We start from the raw sequence: 20,512 nt of genomic DNA on the forward strand, positions 1-20,512 counted from the left end.
TTCTACCACTAGGCCCAACGCAGAATCTGAATTTGGTCTTAATATTCATTTTGACCAGAATTTTAATTAATAATGTGTGGAATGGCCAATGTGCTCAGAGGAGATGCATAAAACTGACACTTCTACTCAAATATTGTCATTGTTCTTGAGCTAGAGAAAACAAAATGTAGACTTAAGATTTAATACATCTCACCCCCAGAAAGCAAGCTGACAAATGTTACTATGAAAAGCAACACCAAAACATCAAGCTGTCCACTAAAAATGAAGCAATTAATATTTTTTCAAGTGTTGAATGATACCAAAGTAACTGCTCATTTTGGTGAAATGAAGAGTTTCAAACTGAAGACCATATCAAGCTATAAATGTATTTCATATAGTGACTCAGTATATAAAAGTGTTTCCCTTTATTATGCTATACACTCTACTTTCTATTCTACTTTTTAAAATCTGACCATAACTCACTACATTGATTTTATAACTAGTAGACCATTTCAAAACACTTGAAAAACACATTTCAAGTTCTTCCATTGAGGCAAACACAAACACACACTTTTAGACTGTCTGGCAGCTAGGTTTCTGGATGAAATTTAAGTATACTTAATTAAATGCACTCCCTCAGATATCTAGAAAGCAACAGCAAAACTACTGCTGTCTGTGCTGGAAAGCACAGTGACAGAGCATCAGCAGATACCCCAGCAGATACTCAAGTCTCTGGCGTGGTAAGACTGAGAGGCTGCTGTAGATTCAGCAGGCACGGTGCTATAAACCAACACCTTTATTCAGTGCCATTACTTTTGCTTTAAAGGTCAATTTACTTTTTAAAGAACTTTTAAAATGATCGAAGAAAATACTTTAAATAAATCTTGACAGCAGCATATATGACTATTTATCTAACCAAAATCTTATTTATTAACTCTTATCTTTTCCAAAATATATGTGAACCCACTTTATAAAACAGTGGTTCCCAGTTACACTTTTATTTCATAGTTGGTAAATTTTCCAATAGAAAAATTTGAGGATCAACTCTGTTTTCCAAGGAGGAACATTAAAAAAATCACCACATACCGTTATTATTACTTGATTTGAGTATTTCAAATCCAAAAAAGAAGGGAAAAAACCATCCGAAAATAGTCCTTTAAATGGAATGATCTCAGCCTCATGAAAACTTACTAGTGTCCTCATTTTCCTCATTTTATCAAATATCAGTAAAAATATTTATCATTGCTCTCTCTTCAGAACTTTTGGCAACTTTTGTTTTAACATTTTCCCTTCTTCCCCCAAAGTATAGATATCTGGCTTCTCTTCTTGAGCTTTAACTCTTTAAATCTTAAGAATATTTCAAGTTTGCCCTAATTTTATCTTTTTCATCCAGTCAATGCCTAAGTCCCTTAAAAACTTCTTCAAAGATTATGTTTGCAAGTCTTAAATTATTCTATTTATCAACTGATGACCTATAAGCTATCTACATTTCTAATGAAAAATACTGATATGAATATTCCAACATACTAGACTAAAAGAATGTAAGAAAAGTTTTGACATAGGAGAAGGTCTCATTTTGATTTCACTTATAGGAAGTGTCACTTATTTCTGAAGTATATATTCAGAAATCGGACTCTGGTTCACAACAAGTTTTTGATAAGACTGGTGACTTTTTACTTTCAAAACAAAGAAAAATTACCTATTTTTCCAAATTTAAAAATAAAATGAGATTAGATTTAAAATAATTCCTCTTGGCTGACAGAAAGCATTCTTAAGTGCTGAATTTTTAAGTATTAAGAATTTTGCAGTTTCTCACTGCATTGGTAATAACAAAAAATACATAATGATAAACCTTCATGCTATACCATTTTTATTACACGCAGATTAAAGAATAGATAAAACTATAACTGGTGGCTCAGTGGTAAAGAACCCGCCTGCCAATGTAGGAGAGGCAAGGTCTCTCCTGGGTCGGGAAGATCCCCTGGAGAAGGAAATGGAGGAAACCCACTCCAGTATTCTTGCCTGGGAAATCCTTTGGACAGAGGAGTGTGTGGGCTACAGTCCACGGGATCACAAGAGTCAGACTCAACTTGGCAACTGAACAACAATGACAAAACTATAACACACGTTATTCAACATTCTTAATGTTTCTTTTGAAGAAATAAATACAAAAATATTTTAGACCGTGAGATATACCTAATCACCTAAATATTCCAAATTGCTTAAAAAGCAGGATGCTAAAAATAAATTACACAACAAATGGATAAGGAAAAGCTTCCCAAGAGGTTTTCAAAGAAAGAAAAAATAGGGTTTACCTCTGATCTCTGCCAAGGAAGGAACATGATACTTCCACTGGCATTAGCAAAATCATCAACAAGGTAATTAACACCATCAGATTCGATCTGTGAGATAGTGTAAAAAACATGCACATAATCCAGAGCTCCTCTGGTTCGCTCCACTACACATGAAACGGTGGATCCCTCCTCTGCAATCTGAAATTGAACATAAACTCTTTGTAAGTATATACCGATTCAAATCAGTGATAAAATTACAAATGCTTTCATGAAATTCTTTCACCATAAACTTAGTTGTATAACTTTCTACATCTATAAGGAGGCCTCTACATTCTTCCAGATATAACTATGATTGCTAAAAAGTATTTACAATCTTTGGTTTTTCAGTTCATCCCTTTGAAAGGATAAATAAGCACAAAACAGCAATAATTAACTATACCACGTACTTCATTCATTGATACCTCTAGGGTCTGGCACTGTGCTAGGTTTTTGTTTCTTTGTTTTTAGTACAATCCTTTTTCTGCTGCTGCTGCTGCTAAGTCACTTCAGTCGTGTCCGACTCTGTGTGACCCCATAGACGGAAGCCCACCAGGCTCCCCCGTCCCTGGGATTCTCCAGGCAAGAACACTGGAGTGGGTTGCCATTTCCTTCTCCACACAATCCTTTTTCTAGGTTACATCTAAACAGGAAAACAAACTCATGATTTTATGATGAGTTCAGCACTGAAATTAAGGATAGAGAGTGGAACATGAAATCAGGGAGAACTTCTTAGGCATAATAAACATTAGAAGTAATCAAGAGTATCTGGTGAAATCATTTGGAGGTGATACAAGGTATCCTTGAAAAATTCCTGGTGGGGAGACAACAGGTAAAGGAGGGCACTGATACTGTGATTAATATCTTTCTGCTATTTCTGACATAAATACATGTATGTGTGTTTACATACATGTGTGTGGGTTTTTTCGTGTGGAAAGCATTTTTATTTATACCTTAAGATAATGCAGAGCAATGACATAGAGCAGGAAATTGGAATATCTTAGGTCTTCATATTCTTGTTCTCCCAATTCTATTTTTATAGTATCAGATACATAACTCATAAAAAAAAGAACAAAAACTGAATAAACAGAGCTCAAACTGTAAATCTTAATATATAATGCCAGTTTTAAATTTTTCATATCAATCTTAAGCACCTCTGATCAACATTAAATACAGCTATTTTGGTGCTAACATCAGAGCTGAAGAAAACAGACTTGAAATTTGTCTACTAACAGGCAACAGTCAGTTATCAAGGAGCACGGAAACACCAGTTGTTGTTCCAGTAAACCCTGTGAGTTTCACTGAGCATCAACACCCATACTGCCTCACGGTAAAAAAGATCAAGCATCCCAGGGAGCGGTATTGTTTAACTCCTTTATTTGCCTGCTCATCCACTAGCAGAAGAAGTCCAAAACGACCATTTGGTTGTCCAGAAACAGCCTTTAGTCTGTTTCCTGATGGACATAGTCTATCTCCAGGTCCAACCAGAACTTCCACTCCAGTGGAGCCTAAAACATGGCAGCAGGAGGTGATGGAGATTCAGTCCTACTACTACCTCTTGCTTCCTATGCTCATGTGGTCTAATCGCTGGAGACACAGAAATAGTTATCAGCCACTGGGTACACATACTTGATCCTGAAGGACAGCACCCAACCTTTCAAGATGTCATCCCTGAACTGGTACTTTGGCTGAGTTTTCAACAGGACATTCCATTGTTACACTAGGGACACTGCTTCAGGTGATGTTTTATAATACATACAGACAATGGAATACTAGCCACAAAAAAGAATGAAATACTGCCATTTGCAGCAACATGGATAGACTTAGAGACTATCATACTAAGTGAAGCAAGTCAGAGAAAGATAAATATTATATGTTATCACTTATATGTGGAATCTAAAACATAAAACAAATAAAGTTATTTACAAAACAGAAACAGGGAACTCCCTGGTGGTCCAGTGGTTAAGAATCACGCTTTTACTGTCATGGACCCAGATTCAATCCCTGGTCAAGGAACTAAGATTCCACAAGCTGTGTGGAGCTGGGAAGCAAAACAAGCCAGAAACAGACTCACAGACACAGAAAGCTTACAGTAATGCAAGGGGAAAGGGTGTAAGAATAAATTAGGAGTATGGGATGAACAGATACACACCACCATATATAAAATAAACAACAAGGATTTACTGTATAGCGCAGGGAACTACTTCATGCAAAGATGGGCTCAATAAACGACAGTAAGGGTATGGACCTAACAGAAGCAGAAGATATTAAGAAGAGGTGGCAAGAATACACAGAAGAACTGTACAAAAAAGATCTTCATGACCCAGATGATCACGATGGTGTGATCACTCACCTAGAGTCAGACATCCTGGAATGTGAAGTCAAGTGGGCCTTAGGAAGCATCACTATGAACAAAACTAGTGGAGGTGATGGAATTCCAGTTGAGCTATTTCAAATCCTGAAAGATGATGCTGTGAAAGTGCTGCACTCAATATGCCAGCAAATTTGGAAAACTCAGCAGTGGCCACAGGACTGGAAAAGGTCAGTTTTCATTCCAATCCCAAAGAAAGGCAATGCCAAAGAATGCTCAAACTACCGCACAATTGCACTCATCTCACACGCTAGTAAAGTCATGCTCAACATTCTCCAAGCCAGGCTTCAACTGTACGTGAACCGTGAACTTCCAGATGCTCAAGCTGGATTTAGAAAAGGCAGAGGCACCAGAGATCAAATTGCCAACATCCCCTGGATCATCGAAAAAGCAAGAGAGTTTCAGAAAAACATCTATTTCTGCTTCAATAACTATGCCAAAGCCTTTGACTGTGTGGATCACAATAAACTGGAAAACTCTGAAAGAGATGGGAATACCAGACCACCTGACCTGCCTCTTGAGAAATCTGTATGCAGGTCAGGAAGCAACAGTTAGAACTGGACATGGAACAACAGACTGGTTCCAAATAGGAAAAGGAGTACGTCAAGGCTGTATATTGTCACTCTGCTTATTTAACTTATATGCAGAGTACATCATGAGAAACGCTGGGCTGGAGGAAGCACAAGGTGGAATCAAGATAGCCAGGAGAAATATCAATAACCTCAGATATGCAGATGACACCACCTTTATGGCAGAAAGTGAAGAAGAACTAAAGAGCCTCTTGATCAAAGTGAAAGAGAAGAGTGAAAAAGTTGGCTTAAAGGTCAACATTCATGAAACTAAGTTCATGGAATCTGATCCCATCACTTCATGGCAAATAGATGAGGAAACAGTGGAAACAGTGGCTGACTTTCTTTTTTTGGGCTCCAAAATCACTGCAGATGGTGACTGCAGCCATGATATTAAAAGATGCTTACTCCCTGGAAGGAAAGTTATTAACAACCTAGACAGCATATTAAAAAGCAGAGAGACATTACTTTGTCAACAAAGGTCTGTCTAGTCAAGGCTATGGTTTTTCCAGTAGTCACGTATGCATGTGAGAGTTGGACTATAAAGAAAGCTGAGCGCTGAAGAATTGATGCTTTTGAACTGTGGTGTTCGAGAAGATTTTTTAGAGGCCCTTGGACTGCAAGGTGATCCAACCAGTCCATCCTAAAGGAGATCAGACCTGGGTGTTCATTGGAAGGACTTATGTTGAAGCTGAAACTCCAATACTTTGGCCACCTAATGTGAAGAGCTGACTCACTGGAAAAGACCCTGATGCTGGGAAAGATTGAGGGCAGAAGGAGAAGGGGATGACAGAAGATGAGATGGTTGGATGGTATCACCGACTCAATGGACATGAGTGTGGGTAAACTCCGGGAGCTGGTAATGGACAGGGAGGCTTGGCATGCTGCAGTTCTTGAGGTCACAAAGAGTCGGACACAACTGAGCAACTGAACTGAATTGAACTGAACAGGAAACTATATTCAATATCTTGTAATAACCCATAGTGGAAAAGACTCTGATTCAGTGTAACTGAATCACTTTGCCATACATCTGAAACTAACACAGTACAGTTAGTTTCAGTTCTGTTTAAAAACTGGTATTTCAAGGCCATATACAAACGGTATATTTTAATGTCATGACATAAATGGTATGTAAAGACTGGATGAGACAACAGAGAAGTAAACCTAGATAGAAAAGGACCAAGCACAATCAGCTCTGAAGTAACCCTGGTTTTGAAACGAGTATTGCAATACAACTGACGTATCAGGAAGCATTCTAAACATAACATGGATTTCACATTTATTTATGTAAAACTTCACCCATTAGAAACATGGCAAATACAGAAAACTGCACCACCTGAAACAAGCTACATGGGCATTCACACCTACCAGTTACCTCAGTCCAGCATGTGGGTTATCAGCCATCCGCATCAAATGTGACAACTTTCCCTCTGATTTCAAATAACCCTCCTTCCAACACTTAGCTGCACTTTCCCCACGTTTACAAACAAACTTAACATTTTTTTAAGGTATACATGCCATACTTGATAAGCATATTTAAGACTTAAAAAACATTATGTAAACCTGTTCTTTACTAGGTCGCTACATTTCAATTTTTCTACTACTGACCAATTTGGGGGGCCGTGTTCTCCTAACCCATCAACTTTCCCCTAAGTTCTGTGTTTTTCATTATGTGATTTGCCATCATGTGGTGATTTTTAGGAACCTGTCAATCATGTTATGTGAAAACTAACCATTCTGAAGGTGGGGCTCTCCAAGCCTAAGAGGCTAGAGGGAAGAAGCAACAGACACAGGTGTTTAACACAGTACCTAATTTAGACATTCACATCAGCATGTTCATCACAGCCAGGTGGTACCCAGACACACGTGTGCTGGAGAGAGCACGACTCTGAGGTCTCTCAGTCCTGGTGGGCTGTTTGACTCTGTCATTTACCAAGCATCCTCAGTCTCAGTGATCTCTTCTTAGAATGAAGATCACAAAGTCTCATGGTTTTGGTGGAGGTTAAACAAGTGCTTTACATGGTCCTTACCTTAGTTAAGGTGCTAAGAAAAAAAAAAACCTTACATTTCTTCCCCTTACATTGCAACCCCATGGACTGTACCCCGACAGGTTCCTCTATCCATGGGGATTCTCCAGACAAGAATACTGGAGTGGGTTGCCATGCCCTCCTCCAAGGGATCTTCCCAACCCAGGGATTGAACCCAGGTCTCTCACATTGCAGATAGATCCTTTATCATTTGAGCCTCCAGCGAAGTCCAAGACATAGATTAAATAGATCCAAAGATACACTGGGGAGTATGATGTTTCCTTATAGCATTTTATCAAATCAATGACAAATAGCCAGGCAGAATATAGGACTAAGCTTTTCGTCTACAAGAATCACATGGGGGAAAGTTGTCTATTTCATTAAAATCTATCACCTACTAACTATTTTCAGTTTTAAAAAGAAAGGCAAAAAAGACTACCCATATTCAATACAATGTGTGAAGATGTATGCTATATATCAAAATTTCATAGAAAATTTAATAACAATAATTTATATAATAAAGCAAATTTTAAAGTTTTAATTAGGGAAGAAGTTTCAAGTGTCAAGCACCCATAAAAAAAAATCAAATAGGATGTTTGGTAAAAATCCACCTTCAGTCAGTTCAGTTCATTATAAATTTACAGAGAAATGCCATAATGCCTGACATTTGCTTTTAAAATTAATTCAGCCAGCAAAGAAAAAAACGAGACTGACAAAAGGCTGATAAATGTTAAAACTAGCTGAGAGGTAACTGGGGTGCCATACTCTATTTTTTGTATGTGTATTTTCACTTTAAAAGATTTTTTAAATTCAGCTTTGTACCTCCCCTCCCATCCCATGCCAGAGATTCTGACTCAGAAGTGGGGTCTTGATTCAGGAAGGGTGTCGAGGAAAATACATTAGATAGTTCCATCCAAGACCATCCATGCACAGCACTTTGGGAAGTAGCAGACTAGATGATGAAATCAGTAATACCAGAAGGGGATTAAGACATAAAGAATAAGTAATTAAAAGATATTTTTCTACAATTAAAATATTCATCTAATTGACTTTAGAATCATAAAACAAGCAAATGTTCAGGATAGTATATGAAAGGGCATAACATCAAGTAATAAACATCAGAACCACCATCACTCATTTTTTTCACAAGAAACAATAGCAGCCACTACAGTTTTCTCTACTGAGTCAGGAATTTGTCATATCTTCAGATCATCAGAAAAGTAATTATAAAGGTTAACAGTGAGAAGAGTTTTAGAAATACATTTTCTAGAAAAAATAATACACTACAAGCCATGAATTGGCTTTCTCTACTGAAACAGAAGATAAAAGCTAAACAATTACACATTCAATTAATTTTTTAGTTTGTTTCATGCTTGGGTGATGATGTGTGATATCAGATTATATCAGCATCACTTTTATCTAAAGGAATCTATTCACATAACAGATGGCAGGCATGCAAAAGCGGACACAGTCCAAGTCAAAAAATATTCTTTTACAAAGATCCTCTCAAAATATCTCTAACTTTATTCTTAAGCCACAAGTTTAAATATATAAAACATAATCCAGGGCCTTCCCTGATGGTCTAGTGGTTAAGAATCTGCCTACCAATACAGGGAACACAGGTTTGATCCCTGATCGGGGAGGATCCTACATGCCACGGGGCAGCTAAGCCCATGTGCCACAACTACTAAGCCCTCACATGTGCCTAGATTCTGTGCTCTGCAACAAAGAGTAGCCCCTGCTCTCTACAACTGGAGAAAGCCAGAGCAAAGCAACGACAACCCAGTGCAGCCAAAAATAAATCAATAAATAAGTCTTTTAAAAAATAAATGCTTAAAAACAAACCAAAAATATAAAACATAATCCAAATATTGGTTGTAAAAGTAAACCAGTAAGACCTGCAATTTCTATGAATCATTAGGAAAGGAAACTTTATCATTATGGGGCATATAAGCTTTCAGGACATACAAAAATAGTGGGAAAATAAGGTAGAGAGAAAATAACACTGAAAGTACAAAGAATAGCAAAATACAGGAAGGCAACATGAGAATGTGGTTATTAGGCAACAGGTCCAACAAAAATCAGTCACCTGTTCAGTATAAGGCCCTCTTGGAATAAAAAGAACTACTTGGCATACCCCATGAGGGCGCTAAACTATGTACAAGGTTGTTCATTCTTTCAATTAAATTTATTAAGTATCTGCTGTTTGCCAGAACATACTATACCCGGTTAGGAGGAAACATATCACAAAGTAATGTCATCTCTTTCAAGATGCCAACTAGCAGACTATGTCATATTCTACGTACTTTCATTACCTGTTTCAGATCTGATTATGCTTTCATTTTAACCTCAACATTACTTTATGTCATATGAATTTACGAAAAATTTAAAAGCATACCATAACTCAGAGAGAAGTCTCTAAGGATCTCTATTGACTTCAGCATTTCTGAAGGGATAAGAAAAAGTTAACTTTTCAATGTCACTGAAAGAACACAATGGAGAAGAATCTACAGAAGTGACAGTGGTTTTTATTTTTGAAAATGAAGCAAGTAACCATAAAATTTAAACTCTGTTATTATATTTGTAGCAATATGCATTGATTATCTGGAAAATACTGGTTCACCTAGTTACACAGATGTTCCAAATGTTGATGCATTTCACTACACAAAATAAGCAAATCACTATCAATAAAAGCTAATCACTATCAAAATAAGCTAATATCACTTTCAATCTTAACCAAAAAGTCTTTAAGTATTAGAAAACAGTCAAGCTCACTTTAGTTTATAAGATGTTTCAGCAACTCCTAATTTTTGATTGAAAGCTCAAATTTTTATCACTGGTAACAAATACTATCAGTTGTTTTCCTGGTAGTCACTGGCACTTCATTTGTTTCCATAAATGTCTGCCAGGTGCCCAAATCCGAATAACCAAACTTTATTGGTCATTTTTTCAAGTAAAAATGGTGTTCCACAAAAAGAGCAGCTAGTTCAGCTCACAACTCTATCTGCACACCTTCCACAATTACCATGTTTTGTTAAAGCAGAGAAGTGCTTTATCTGTGCTTCTCATTTTATGATTTGTGCATGTGCTAAGTCACTTCAGTCATGCCCGACTCTTTGCAACCCTATGGACAGCAGCCCACAAGGCTCCTCTGTCCACGGGATTCTGCAGGCAAGAATTCTGGAGTGGGTTGCTGTGCCCTCCTCCAGGGGATCTTCCCAACCCATGGATCAAACCTGCATCTCTTATGTCTCCAGCATTGACTGTGGGTTCTTTACCACTAGCACCACCTATGATACACAATGTTAAAAAGGTGGGTATTTAAGGGTTGAAATTTTATCAAATGAATGTTTTGTACTTCATCAAATATACTCAAGTGAGATTTTCACCTCTTAAACTACAGGTGTGTGGTAATAGAGTAATGACAACTAGTACAGTCAGGTTCTGCTGCCTTGATTCATAAAGGCACTAGCAACTAGCAGTTTTGGCAACCACTGCTTTTGCAGTGTAAATGTCAACTGTCAATAAAATGAAAAAGACATTGTAGTGTTTTATAAAATTAGATTTGATCTTTGTGGAACTCCTAAAAGAAGTCAGGAACCCATAACGGTCCTTGGACTACATTCTGAGAACAATTTCAGTAAGCAATCAATAAATATTGATGACGGTCATCATAACAAAAATATTTCACATCACCCTATCTTCAAATTCCTCCAAGATGAAAGTAAGAGTTTTATACTTCTTAACACTTTCAGGCATGAAAATTCTGTAATCTTCCTGATGATCAAATTGCAGTATCTGCTATTTAAGACACAACACTTTTCCTGTATTAACCATCTAAACTTTTTCCCAGTACAGATGTATATGATATTTTAAGTCATTAATATATGCTACATATTAAGTCATGTAGACTTACAGGATAATCAGTCATGTTTTCTTTTTCTTTCCAGAGATTTTACACCTACAGGTGCTGTGGCTCATGTAAGGAAGTTCTATTCTGCAATCAAAGACTGACTGACCCCATTCAAATTCTGAAATACCTTGGAACAAAGGTACATATCTAGGTGGAACTAAACCAACACCAACACAATCTATCAAGGGAAATTGTGAAACAAGCCAACACTGAAAACTTAGTACTGAGTTTAATGGCCCAGAAAGCTAGAAGAAGTGAAGTCGCTCAGTCCTGTCTGACTCTCTGCGACCCCATGGACTGTAGCCTACCTGATTCCTCCATCCGTGGGATTTTCCAGGCAAGAATACTGGAGGGGGTTGCCATTTCCTTCTCCAGGGGATCTTTCCAATCCAGGGATTGAACCCAGGTATCCCGCATTGTGGGCAGACGCTTTACCGTCTGAGCCACCAGGGAAGTCCAAAAAAAAAACTAGAGAAACACTCAAAAACTACTCCTCTTTAGGCAGTTTAAAAACTTATGTATTGTTTTGTTTTCAGTTGGCTCTTTATGAAGCTTAGCTGAATCTAGATGTGTCTGCTACTTGAACTATGAACCTTTTAATGTCTTGATATTAAAATACATTCACAAGTTCAAGAAAGATTTATTGAGTACCTACTGTGTACCATGCTAGATCTCAGAGATACAGTCATGAACCTTGTTACACTCAGAGCTCTTTTCCCTTTGTGGGAGAAAGGGAAAGCCAGTATATATAAGTAGGCTTATAAATAATATAAGGAATTGAAAAGTGTGATCAGTGCTATGAAACAAGTAAAACTAGGTGAAGGGATGGAGACTGACCAGCTGGGAGAAGTGGGAGGATTACTTTAAATCAAAAAGTCTTCACTGAGAAGATGTCTTTGGAGCTGAGACTCGAACGATTGATTCTGCGGATCTGGAATTAGAATGTTCCAAATAGAGAGGCTAGAAAGTGCTGAGGCCCTGAGACTGGAGCTGAAAGAAGGCAAGTCTGACTGAAACACTGACCAAAGATGAGAATTAACACAAGAAGTCAGAGGCAGGTGCCAGGTCCTGAAGAGATACGAAGGTACACTGATCTTACATGGTGCCAGAATGGTTCTCACAATCTGACAGGAGTCCCTTTGTCTTTTTAAAAATAAAGATGATACTGAAGATACAAGGGGGAAAGACAGCAGGTTAGAATTCACAAGACGTAAGTTCAAATTCCAGTTCTTCTTATTGCATCTTAGGAGCAAAAAAAGGAGGAGAAAAATTAATACTTTTAAAATACTAGTAACTGCCAGGCTTTGAATCCGTTATTTGATCCTATCTCATTTCATTCAACTAGGGTTAATTATTTTCTAAGATCTCTAAGCAGCCATTTCTAACCCTACTAAATGGAGAGAGTAATATTTGTTGCAGTACATTAGGAATTGTCAGAAAGTTGAACAAAAAACTTAACATGTAAAGTTCTTTGATGACTAAGCATCTAAGTGAAGTGAAGTGAAGTCGCTCAGTTGTGTCCGACTCTTTGCGACCCCATGGACTGTAGCCCACCAGGCTCCTCCCTCTATGGGATTCTCCAGGCAAGAGTACTGGAGTGGGCTCTCATTGCCTTACCATCACTAAAGATAAAAATATTTCTATTTTAAATCATAGGAGGACATGTGTCCTCCCTGTCTAGGATATTCTATTGCTAGTGTAAAAAAGAGCACTTATTGAAGAACTCTTATGACTGTCCCCAAACCAAAGAGTAGAAGGGGCAATAAAACACTCCAGAGCCAGGAACCCCAATCAGCTACAAATGAGGCCTGTGACCTAGATATTTTTTCAAGTTTTACCCTTCACATTTTTCTTAACTGTTTCAATTTATGTATGTACCCCAGTAAACCTACAAGAATCAACTCACAAAAGGAACACCTCTCTTGTTCCCTGGCATCCTTTCACGGACACTGAGCTGTTGCTGTCACACACACCACCTGTGAAGCAGTTTCATGCGATCTCACGTTACTGAGGAGGAAACCAAGATGATTACGAATCTTTGAATGCTTGGAAAGGGCTGATAAGGACGGTAAAACTGCTTAATAAATTAAGCTGGCCAAGAGGGTGATAAGAAAGGCATTTACACCCAACATCAAAGAACGCTGTAACTACTCAAGAATATTTCGCATGTGGGGGGAAAAAACACAAAAATATATATATTTTAATAAAATTTCAATTATTCACAGATGCTTTCAATATATATTATTTCATTTACTTACCTGGTAACCAGAAAGTAAATTCCATGTGGAGTACAATTATGCATTCTGTGAAAGGCATTAACTCTAAAGATAACTGCTAAAGCTGGATTTGTTACCTTATTATTACTTCTCTCTCCTCATTAAGCTTCTGATTCAAACTGTGAACTTACAAGAGCAAAGACCTTATAATTTACATTTTCACCACTGTCTACAGCACACTTCTGGGTCTAGTGTCAACACTCAAGCCATCTTACCAAATGAAAAAAAATCCACTCCCAAACAAATCCACACGTGATGAGCTTTTTCACTCTGAAATTTACCAAGCTCACTACTTACCTCTGGTATACAGGCTCCTGTGAAACCAAACAAGCCATTGGCATTGTCACTTTTTTGTATTACCAATCTTGCTGTAGTATTCTCTTCGGAAAGGCGAGCTCCTCCATATACAGAAACTAGCTTAAGAAAGAATAATTCTTCTCCTTCCTCTTCATTGTCATCTCTTGCAGAAATAATGAATGATTTGTTAGTTTCTCCCTGTCTGAATTCCAGATATCCAGAAACAGGATGCAAATCACTCTTGGCTGGTGTGGCGTGAAGTTCATAAATTTCTTCAAGGGTCAATTTCCGCTCATAGGACCTCACATCCTGCATCAGACCTGTAAATCTGTCATTGCCATTCACTCCTGCCCCAATTCTCAACGTTCCTGGACCTGAAATTAGAAATGGGTTTAAATGCTACAATAACCACAACTGTACTGTCCTAAATGACAAGTGTCATTCAGAAAGTGAAATGATTTTATTAAAAGGTCTTATTAGGTAAGCAAAGTTTTTGCATAACTAGAACACAAATAAAGTCTATTTTCTGTCAATATTATAATGAAAAATGAATCAGGAATCACTGGGATTTAAGACATTTTGTACCAAAGGATATGTTGCACATGTGTATGTGTATATACAAATGTATGTGTATATATTAAGACAGCCATTTCTTCCAGGAAATTTAAAAATTTCCTTGCACATCTAAGAATGGAATGATTCAACTCAGTCACAATTTTAAAACTTTAGTATTACTGTTCTTTGTGAATTTCAATTCTTGGTCTGTTAGAAAGTTACCTTAAGTTAAAGTTGTGAAAATTCAGCAAAAGAAATTCTTATGGACCAAATATAAATTTTTACCCAATAAATCAATGCAATAAATGTAGAAAAAGAAATATCCCTTTCTAGAAACAACAACTATATCAGTCTCAGGGACTTTTTCATGATAATAACAACATGCAGCTTAACTACATTACTATGTAGCAACCAGAAACCCTTTCGGGAATTCAACAATTCTTATTTCTTTACTTATTCCCTCCAATAACTCAACTAAAATATTTATGGAAGATGACAGTTTGGCGGTGATTTGGGATTGCCTCCATGCCTTCTCCAGTGGTTCTGGACTGACTGAAACAGTGAAATGTTTACGACAGACAAAAATATAGATGAACTTCACACACACCATTGAACAAACCTCAGACACTCAAGTGTACACACCGCTCAGTCCTATTTGCATAAATTTTAAAAACATTAAAAACTAATATTAGGCTCTTAGAAATGGCAATAGTAGCTGGGCATGGTGGTGAGTCAATGACTAGCAAAGAAAAAAAGAGAGGGTTTCTGGAAAAAAAAATCTTGATGCGGTGACTGGTTATATGGAGTGCTGAAACTGATTCATTTAAAATTTTAAAAAAGTCATGTATATGTACTTTAATATATTTTATAATAAACATATAATACCCTGCATTTCATTCATAACCAATATATATACACTTTCTCCATTTTAAGTTACAAATTACATAAACAATATAAGTTCTTTGCAGCAAGCAACACAGAGAAAAGAAACACCAAGTCTTACTTTCCCCAGTCTTTCCCATTCTCATTCTATCACCCAAAAAAATCAATGTTAACAAACATATGTATGCATTCATAATCAAATGATAATAATTTAATGCCACAGAGCACTGTAAGCATAGTTCTTGAGGTTGAAATCAGCAGTGTGTACGTTTTCTTTTGCTCCTCTTCTTTTCTACTAGGAAAGAAAAAATATAACCAGATAGCTAATGCAGGAGGTTCAGAAGGAAAGATAATCTGTTAAGATATCGTACAAGCTCTGTTCTATTTTCCCACATAAAAAAAAAAAAAAAACCAGAACCAAATCACAGGATAGAGGGGTTGGGAGGGAATTCTGACTATAATAGAGATAAGTAATATTTGGGGCTTCCCTGGTGGCTCAGAGGTTAAAGCGTCTGCCTCCAATGCGGGAGACCCGGGTTCGATCCCTGGGTCGGGAAGATCCCCTGGAGAAGGAAATGGTAACCCACTCCAGTATTCTTGCCTGGAGAATCCCATGGACGGAGAAGCCTGGTAGGCTACAGTCCACGGGGTCGCAAAGAGTCGGACACGACTAAGCGACTGAACGGAACGGAATATTTGGGAAGAAACACGCACACAAGTGTGTTTCTCAGGGAAACAGCACACAGTGGTCCAGCTTAAAGACCACAAAGATCCTCTCTATAAAGCACACCATAGAATTCACCACTTTAACTCTTGTTCCTTGAAACCTCTGTGATTGCTAGATTGCTTAATATAATTTTCTTTTGACTCCTCTTTAATCTTATCTCCAACATACTCTACCTTCAGAAATACTGAGCTGGTAGCAGTTTCCCCAGATGCAATATTCTGTTTCACATTTCCACACCTTTGTTCTTTTCTCTACCTGGAATTCATGCCCAACTCTCCTACGACCACAAGAGGAACAAATGTTTCTACTTGGTAATTTTTTTTTCTTTCTTCCTACCATGTGCTGAAGTGATCTGTTTGCATACCTTTCTCCCAGACCCTATTTCAGCTACCTTCAAAGGCAGAGTCTCTGCCCAATTCATTTCTACAGTACCCAGCACAAAACTTATGGTCTTGGTAGACACATAGTTTTATTTAAAGAAATTATAAACCGAAACACCAAGCAGATTTTTAAATATTTGCTAGGCCTTTTTTTTTTTTTGACTGAAGGAAAATTGCTTTACAGAATTTTGCTGTTTTCTGTCAAACACCAGCATGAATCAGCCATAGGTATATATATGTCCCCTCCCTTTTGAACCTCCCTTCCATCTCCCTCCCCACCCCACCCCTCTAGGTTGTTACAGAGCCCCTGTTTGAGTTCCCTGAGACATACAGCAAATTCCCATTGGCTAACTATTTTACATACAGTAACATACGTTTCCATGTTACTCTCTCCATACATCTCACCCTCTCCTCCCCTCTCCCCAGAAATACCTGTGAGGTTTTAAGAAGTCAAAATTTTTCAAAACTCAAAATGCAGGGTGTTAATTGTGGAGATGACACTCACCATCAGTAATGGCTTCTCCTTTCAGACTCTTGATTCCTCTAGGCATTGCATTTCCATCAAGGTAGAACTCAATTATACCATCATCCAGGACAATTAGAAGATGCAGCCAGACATTTTCTTCCAGATATTTCATGACAGTGGTCTTGGCAACATACGTAGCATTGGAACCCAGAGTTTTGTAATGGAGGGAAAGTGTCACGTGGGATTCATTTGTGTGAATTTTTATCCCATAGTAGATGCCTCCATTACCATCATCCTTTGCTATAACAAATCCATTCGTATTGGCATTGGGCATTACCCAAGCGGAAAATGTAAAGTTGGCAATTGAGTTGTTCCTCGAGGGATGGTATTTTGAATTAACAGTTCCAAATGCACCCTCTAGTCCACTGAAGTACAAAGCGTCTGTTCCACTATGGTGACGCCTCCTGTGTGGCTGTGAATGCACGGTGCTGGGAAAAATTCCAGCCAGCAAAAAATCTATCACTGGAGGCAAACCAGCAGTGAACTCACTAGACAATATTTCCCAGCCTACTCGAACATCACCAAAGGTGCCCTGCTGTCTCACAACGGTAAAGTTGGTGATATAAGACATAGCGTCTTCCGAGAGGACGTCTTCTGCCACTTCTCTCTCTAGGCACTCTGGATCCAAGATGAAAACTCCAAAGGGATCATCATTGAATGGAATCATTACTGTCACCTGGAGGTTGGTTGCTGCCAGCTGGCCCCCAGGACCTGGGGACCCACCTGTAATGAAATCACAATAAAATATCAGAATTGAAAATACTTTCCAGTATAAAGTGAGGGCAAAAGAAATTTGTTTACCAAACTTCTCATTAAGTACTTTACTTGTTGATCAATGAACATAGTGTCACCATACAGCTTTCACCTCATTTTCAAGGGTATTCACTGTCATTTCATTAACAACCAGCTGAGTCTAAAAACAGGATATTAACTAGAAAGCCTTAATTCTCATGCTTAAAACCAAAACTGATGGGGACATGGATTATTACTTAAATTACGGTACAAAGGCCAAGCTTTTTAAGCTACCATGAATCTGTACTTCCTATCGTCTATTACTGTTTTGCTTGAGATACTCTATTTGGTAGGGGGAAAAAAATTTACTTGCAAGTTTGAGTATGGAAATAAGTTTCCATCCATAAAACTTCATTAGGTGTATTTTCTACCTAGCTCTAGTTATTTCAGCATAAAATATTAAACTTTAGTGGTAAAATAAAATAGGTGGGAAAACACTGCACCTGAAATGTTTACAAGCTTTAAAATATAAAACTCGTTGAATTCAGGAATTTTGTCTGGAAAAGCATGAAGAATTATTGGTTTGGCTCCTTCTCCATCCATAAAGTTAACAGTCCCTGAAGTTTCATAGAACTCTTGTCCAGGGTGCAGAGCAGAATCATTCTGAAAGAGCTGCCAAGCCACAGAAACATTGCCAAAGTGTCCCCGGTGCCTCAAAATCCTATAAAACAAAGTAAAGAAAATTATTTCTTATGAAAAATGTGGAAGTGGCAAATCCAACTCTAATGAGAACTTTCTGCATTATCTCAGAAATACACTTTGTCTGTTTATCATCTTTAATATAAACCAGCCAGCCAGTTCTTCCTGAGCAACCATGAAGAATCTTATGGAAAAGGACAAATGAAGTAGAACCTTAAATAATAAAGAGAAGAATGTTTAAAAATCATAACTAATAGATCCAAACTAATAGATAAATTCTAATAGATAGATAAAATTCTATCTAGAATAGATAAATTATTAGATAAATTCTATCTAAGACAGAATTTAATTCTTAGAATAGATAAATTCTAAGATAAATTCAATCAAAAATATTCAGATGAGAATTGACAAAAGTTCTTCTAAAGCAAAGCCCAGGGTGAGGGTAAGTACATATCACTTGAAAGAAGAGTTCCAGAAGACCTTAGATAATTTAAGTCTCTGTGTTCTGATGAGGAACAAAAGTTGGGGTTAAGGAGGGTAAAAAGAATAATTTCTCTTACCATCTAAAGTGTTAAGAATTTTTTTAACAAGTGAAAACAGCATAAAAAAGTTTACGATTTAATCAGACAACCAACTCTGAATTTATTCCATTCATAGGCATATTTTTTAATTTTGAAAGATTAACTATGTTTCAAATTCTTGCATATATAAAGATTTTATTTTACTTTATTCAACTTTCAATTTGCCTTATGTAAACATGCTTACCAAAATGAATTAGTCTTTCCTTCTTCAACTGCTTTGTCTATGGGCTCCAAAGCAAAAATACCATTTGGGTCATCATTAGCTTCAATTATCACTGTAGCTACTGCATGTGGATATACAACTGTATCACCTAAATTAAAAATGGAGGAGTCAAAATAACAAAAAAGTACTTAACTTACTGTTAAATCTGTACTTTTAAACTAAGAAACAGCTCGTAATAAGGTTCAAATTCCAAGAGGAATTTCCTCATTGAAGGTCATAAATAATTGAGAGAAAGAGATGCCTAAATAAGTTTACTATGACTTGTCTCCAGGGAAATGTTTAATTACAGAAGAACTGCTTTATTGAAAAACATACATGACATTTTCATAATAGAAATATCACTTCAATAATTTAATTAGAAATTTAAAACATGGCTTTATCAAATTTCAAAATGTTGAGGTAGATTCATTTCATAAAAAAATAATGAATGAAAGGATTACCCTATAAGATACATTAATTAGAACCACTGGCTTAAGTACTTCCCTTTTGATCTCTGCCTTCACATAGCAGAGTTTGATCTGGTCATACATAGAACAAAGCAATCTTTATTATGTTGAACATGATTTCTTTCTACTCCAGTTCTTTCCACAGCCTGTTAACACTGTAACAGCCAATAAATCCCATCTCTTCTCACCAGTCCCTTGAGGTCCATAGCTTTTACTCTCCACTGCAGCTGTCACCTCTGTAAGCAACTCTTCCCCATCTTTATTCACCTTTCATCACTCCTCAGGACCCACCTCAAGCAACAAGTCTTTTGGGAATTTTTCCTTGAATTCCCAAGTTAAGTGCACCTCTGCTGTGTTCCTACACCACTTCACACTTTGTCAATCTAACATAGCGATTATCACATTACACTAACACAGACATACTGACATATATACACACTCACACACATACACATACAATTCACTATAAGTCCTTGGACAAATGCTTCTTAATCAACTTCATTTCCTAGCAGAGTAGAGGCTCAGTCCCTGGTATTTATGAAAGTTTACTGAACAGATACAAATAAAACTTTGAAAATTAGATGAGGACAACACATAAAACTAAACTTAGAGAAACAGACATGTGTGGAAAACCAGCCCATTATAAGTAATTTATATAAATATATGGCTGTACTTAACCGTACTAGATAATCAGCCAATGAAAAGAAGAGGAAACAAAAAAGACAGACAGTAAGTCATATAAAAAATCCTGACATTACAGAGTAATAGAATAACTTAGAATATATCATAAAATCTAAAACAAAAACAAGAAAGCCTAATTTTGGTAGGGTTCTGCTTTCATGTACATTTGTGATGCAATATATCACAGGTGGTACAGCAAATAATAGAAATGAAGGGAAAAAGGAAGACACAAAAGACAGAGTCAAAGGAATAGGGAGAATGACAAACAGCACATACAAAAATTAAGCAATCTCTATTTTTTCACCATCTTCTCTCTGA

At 37.1% G+C, this 20,512-nt stretch overlaps 1 protein-coding gene across 1 annotated transcript in view; it reads right to left on the reverse strand.

Moving 5' to 3' along the window:
- The window catches only part of ADGRV1 (adhesion G protein-coupled receptor V1), a 549,332-nt gene that overhangs the window by 462,693 nt on the left and 66,127 nt on the right, over positions 1 to 20,512 (reverse strand). Inside the window, exons 18-22 of the mRNA XM_088838471.1 lie at positions 19,029 to 19,155; positions 18,068 to 18,285; positions 16,812 to 17,555; positions 13,763 to 14,136; positions 2,295 to 2,471 (exon numbers count right to left, since the gene is read on the reverse strand). Of these exons, the coding sequence (XP_088694597.1) occupies positions 2,295 to 2,471; positions 13,763 to 14,136; positions 16,812 to 17,555; positions 18,068 to 18,285; positions 19,029 to 19,155 (1,640 nt within the window). The remainder of the gene's footprint in view (positions 1 to 2,294; positions 2,472 to 13,762; positions 14,137 to 16,811; positions 17,556 to 18,067; positions 18,286 to 19,028; positions 19,156 to 20,512) is intronic.

Source organism: Moschus berezovskii, chromosome 8 (genome assembly GCF_049115385.1).
Source record: "Moschus berezovskii isolate FMDL1 chromosome 8, NW_MosBer_1.0, whole genome shotgun sequence".
Taxonomy (NCBI): domain Eukaryota; kingdom Metazoa; phylum Chordata; class Mammalia; order Artiodactyla; family Moschidae; genus Moschus; species Moschus berezovskii.